This window comes from Amblyomma mixtum, chromosome 6 (assembly GCF_055824585.1).
Source record: "Amblyomma mixtum isolate Tamu chromosome 6, ASM5582458v1, whole genome shotgun sequence".
Classification (NCBI taxonomy): domain Eukaryota; kingdom Metazoa; phylum Arthropoda; class Arachnida; order Ixodida; family Ixodidae; genus Amblyomma; species Amblyomma mixtum.
The window spans coordinates 81,752,029-81,756,806 of NC_143017.1; the positions used below are offsets into that span (position 1 = coordinate 81,752,029).

A 4,778-nucleotide genomic window follows, 5' to 3' on the forward strand; every position below is an offset into this window, starting at 1 on the left:
TCCGGCTTGCACTGCTGAAGCTGCGTGCTGTGCTACTAAATGGCGCCCTAGACGTCACGTGATTACCTCTTATACTGGCCCAGCTCTCTTCCTCCTATGCAACGACGCGACGGCGAACGGTTGTGCAGGTTTCAGTGTTTGCGTTGGCTGCTCAGCTTGTGGCTTTCGTTCTGTTCAGCAGTGTCTAGAGATAAACATGTTATTTATCGATGCATGAGGCGCATGCGCTAATAGGGCCGGGACTGGCCACCGCCAACGATGGGCTAGTTCTAAGCCAGCGCTGCATCTGTCTAAGTGGCGCCCCCTCGCTACAAGTAAACAGACAGCTCGCGTCCAAAACGATCCATTTTAGAAGCGAGCATTGTGTCTGGCAATGAAAGTACACAGGAGGCGATGATATGACTGATCAGCTGTGCAAGCTTCCTCATTACTAGTTGTGTGAGGTTTTACTGGGGTATGAAAGAGCGACGCAAGTGAACAGCAGCGCAGCTAAGACAGCACAAGAAAAAGCCCGACATATGCGCATCCTACCAACTGTTTCAGCGCTGTTCACTTGCACCATGCACCAACTCACTCAACAATCAGTTATTCTTTTGAAAGAAACCTGCGAGCAACATGCCAGCATGTTGCATTACAGCATTGGAGGCTTGTACGCAGTTTCTTGCGAAAAATTGCGTTCAATCTTTGAATACCGAATGAATTTGTGTGTCACGCACTGACGGTGTCACCACATTGCGCTTTCCTCCTTGCAGCAAGCGCGTGCACACAGGTTTCGGCAAGATGAAGCTGGCAGCGCCCCTGGTGGTCGTGCTGCTCGTGGTCGGGGTGACGCGGGCATTCCCCGACGGCGCACCGGTGGGATCCTGCGATTCCTTCATGCCCCGGCATGGCACCACAGCCGCCCTGCCAAACCCAACGTCCCCATTCGCCGTGGTCCAGTCCAAGGCACACTACAACCCTGGGGACATCGTCACGGGTATATCCAGCATCTCCATTCACAGCTTCCGCTATATGGGTCTCCACTGTCGAGCCCCAACAGACCTTATTAAATAGTCCATGTAATGGAAGAGCCTTCGAATTTTCTGAAGCTGCTTCGTTAAGCACTAGGCTTAAATTACGCAAACCTCATACTTTTGCTGCCCGTCGCGCGCAGTACTACGCAGGGGTCCATAGCACTTTGCCACTCCCGTTCCAGCCCAACGTACTGTTATGTACTGCCACGGTTTTCTAATGCGCTATGCGCACGTTAGTCGTTTTGCTATTACGCTAAGGGTCTAATAAATCTAGCGTTCACCCTGGCGCACATTTCATTTGGGTGTGGTCCAGTTAGACGGCAGCGGATTGCAGGACTGGGTGCGGCTCAGGTGGAGAAGCAGTCTCCATGGCTTTGCAAGGCTGGGCCCGCGCGTAGTTTGGCACAACATCCAGCTCCTTATTAGCACGCATAAATCTAAGTTATCACGGTATGTATTACAAGCCAGATTGGCACCGTTTAGGTGTAGTGATGGTAAGCATGGATAAAATCTATTGGTGTTAGGTATATACTGTGTTGCAGAGAAATACAGACGTGAAGAAAAAGATAGAATCTGCATTCTGACTGCAGTGAACCAAAACCGGCGGCTTTTTACAAAGTGCATAAACGCAGATGGAAAAAACATCGGGATTGTTTCGATTTGCTGAAGCAGCTTTTATCTGCAGCAAATTTCTTGGATCTGCCCACATACAGCGCGTAGAGATGAGTTAGTATTGCTAAATTCTGTTTTCGCAAGCATATAGATTTTATAGCTACAGAAAGCCTAAACTAGACAGACGTCTTTCTGCGTCCTCTCCCCCTCCAAACTGCCAACTTCTCTGTTTCTCTGCACGTGTCGCCTGTAGGTATACATTCATTGCAACATGATTGGCTTCAAAGCTTCTTTCAGTTGTCTGAAAGTGACTGCTATTCTGACCTCTCCCCTCCTTCTGTCCCGTCTTGCCCAGTGACTGTGACGACGAGTGGCCCGTCCTTCAAGGGCTTCATCGTGCAAGGCTTCAACCCACAGACGCGGGAAGTGATCGGAGAGTTCCTGGGTGGCCCGGGAACCCACGTGATCCCGCAGTGCTCGTCCATCACGCACGAGAACAACCGGAACAAGAAGGCGGCCACGCTCAACTGGAAAGCGCCGGCAAACTCCGGACCTGTCATGTTCAGGCGAGCACTCTCACTCTCTTCCAGCCTATGTCGTCAGAGCTTTTTTTAGAATGCAGCAGCTTTGGACATTGTCTCTCGAGTAGATTAAGAAAAAACGGCAGTTAGAATGACTGAATTGTTTACACAAGCCTCCGTGCTCACGCCATGACGGCCTTCCTGTCTGGAATACGCAACTACGCTAGCGGCACTGACAGACATCGCAAAAATTAAATGCTTGCTTACTTTGAAGTTGAATGAATGTGACCAGTCCAGTGATCCTGACCTTTCAAACTTTTGACTATGTTTGTTTCACGGTCTATTCAGTTCACACAGCCCAGCATGGAGGTTTGGTCTTAGGGAGAGTTCAGAATTTAAATTCAAACACAAATACTGATCGGCTCATTCGCGGCGTACGACTTTGCCCCTTCGTATACCGCAAGTAAAAAAGAATAGAGGCTACGCATGTTTCTTGGGCGAGCAGGTCTAGTAGTAAACGTACACGAGAGCAATAGTGAGCCCTTACGGTGCACCTCTCCATTTCCTACATTTAATTTGGATGCACCACCCGGAACTGCTGTTACGTGTACAGCGTTTTTCACAAGTTGAGGCCACACCCCAGAATCGGTGTCTGAAGCTTCGAGGACCCCAAATGCAGCAGCTAGGGCGCGGCCGCACGGTTGGGCAGTCATTCCGCTCCCACGCGACGTGATTTATAAGCTTAACTCCATTGAAAATCTGGTTCACTAACAAGCGAATGCTAGCCAGTTGACGAGAAATGCTGGGATGTGTCTCGGAAGCTTGCTGGAAACAACCAAGTGGCATGAACAGAACAGGAGCCAAAGACCTTTACTTATGACAAAAAGACAAAAAAAGTGGGGAGCATGTTACGCCGCAAAATCTGCAGCCGAGGTCAAAAGTCTTCCGGCCGCATAGGTTGCTTCTCAGCCGCCTCGTGGGGCACCTATGGTATCTCTGCAACTCTGAACCGCTGGGGTGAGAAGAACTGAAGAAATCATCTTCAAAGGCCCTTTGGTCATTTGAGGTGCCGTAAGTGGTGCGCTATATCCAGAGAAAACCATTGTGGTCCGGAGACTGCTGAGCAAGCGTGTAACCTTCAAATTACCTCTCCTGCGCCACACTGTTCAATAGCAGCCGAAAAAGCCATCAGTGTAATTAAATTTCCTAATGGGAACAGAAGCAACTCACGAAACCGACGGCATTGAATTGTTGCCATCAGTATGCAAGCCCGAGCAGCGCTTGAAGGGTGAAGGTAAATGAGTTACCGTGCGGCCCGCAGCTTGCGAATTTTCACAACTTCTCTTTGGCGTCGTGTGTTTCTCTTTTTACGTCACTGGCTGAAATCAGTCTTGAGAGGAGGCTGTAGCCTTCGCAGCATATCCCGGCCCTTCCACTGCCGCTCGCTAGTTCACTAACTCGCGAAGTTAACTTTTAGTGGCCTGTCGCTAGCTAAGTACGCAATGCCTTCCTCAATTTTTACTTTAAAATAGTTAAACTACGAACCGTTGACCTCTCTTCAGTATCCTGCAGAAACCTCACTTACCTTGGCTCCTCTACAAAGAAATCAGGCCGAGTGCATGCGTTTTATTTGGTGCATATCTATGCCGGCGTTGAGACTAATTTTTCCTAATGGACTGAAGTTTCCAGCCATTAACAAGACTATGTCAACGTGCATACGACAGAGCCCGAAGGTCTCATTTAAACTTCATCCATAATCGACGCCGAGTATTTTAATGTCCTCGCGCAAACTGAAGCCGAAAGAGCAGGTTCGGTGTCCTTGGAGGTCGGTTTTATGCTTGCAGCTACAGCGATATATTACTGCGAATCAAGCCTGCTCTATAAACATGCGAAACGATGCGGTTTCTGCTTCCCTAATTACATAAATCATCCAAGTTATCGACGAAAACATTGCTAAAGCCAAGTCACGATTCCTGCCGCGCGTCCTTGCGTGCGTCGCTAAAGCGTGCCTTGCGTGCCCAAAAAACAAATAAATTCAAGCACGCGGTCACTTTTCCACACATACGGGACGTAATTTCTCAAGCATCTATCGCACAGTGCACTTTCTCGCTCATTTTAAGATTACGGCGCGTATATAGGTCGCTTATAAAACGGGCCACCCTCCTCCGCCTCGCCTGAGCAGTTGCTTGCGAAAGAGTCAAGTTAGTGCCGGCAGCCAACCGCAACTTTGTTCCGCCTTTCCTGAACACGCTACGCACTGACACAACGTGCTGACACAATGTGCTGACACAACGTGCCGGACCAATTTCTTTGTTTTCCTTCTTTTTCAGAGCAACTGTGGTCAAATCCTTCACAGAATTCTACGCCAACCTGCTAAGTCAAAGTGCAGGCTACTGAAGAGACAAATTCCGCGGACTTTTCAAGGAGGATCGTTCGTCGGCCAGCGGTGTCCACAAGTGATGACCCTGCCACGTTTCACTGCGCCCTGCTGAAGCACGAGTGTATACCCAGTTTTTTTTTTCTTCGCAAACCATTACTGTCTTCTGTAAATACATCGCCTTTGTTTCCTCAACACGCCTCGACGTTGCTGTCATTTGCACACTTGCTCACTTTATTCCATCGACAGCCAAGG

General features: G+C 49.2%; 1 protein-coding gene across 1 annotated transcript; it reads left to right on the top strand.

Annotated features, from left to right (window-relative positions):
- The first annotated feature begins 780 nt into the window (after positions 1–780).
- On the top strand, positions 781–4,543 carry LOC149339556 (ferric reductase 1-like). The gene is made up of 3 exons (XM_089550506.1): positions 781–976; positions 1,981–2,191; positions 4,477–4,543. Exons 1-3 carry the CDS (start codon positions 781–783, stop codon positions 4,541–4,543), a joined length of 474 nt encoding a protein of 157 aa, XP_089406632.1.
- The last annotated feature ends 235 nt before the right edge of the window (positions 4,544–4,778 follow it).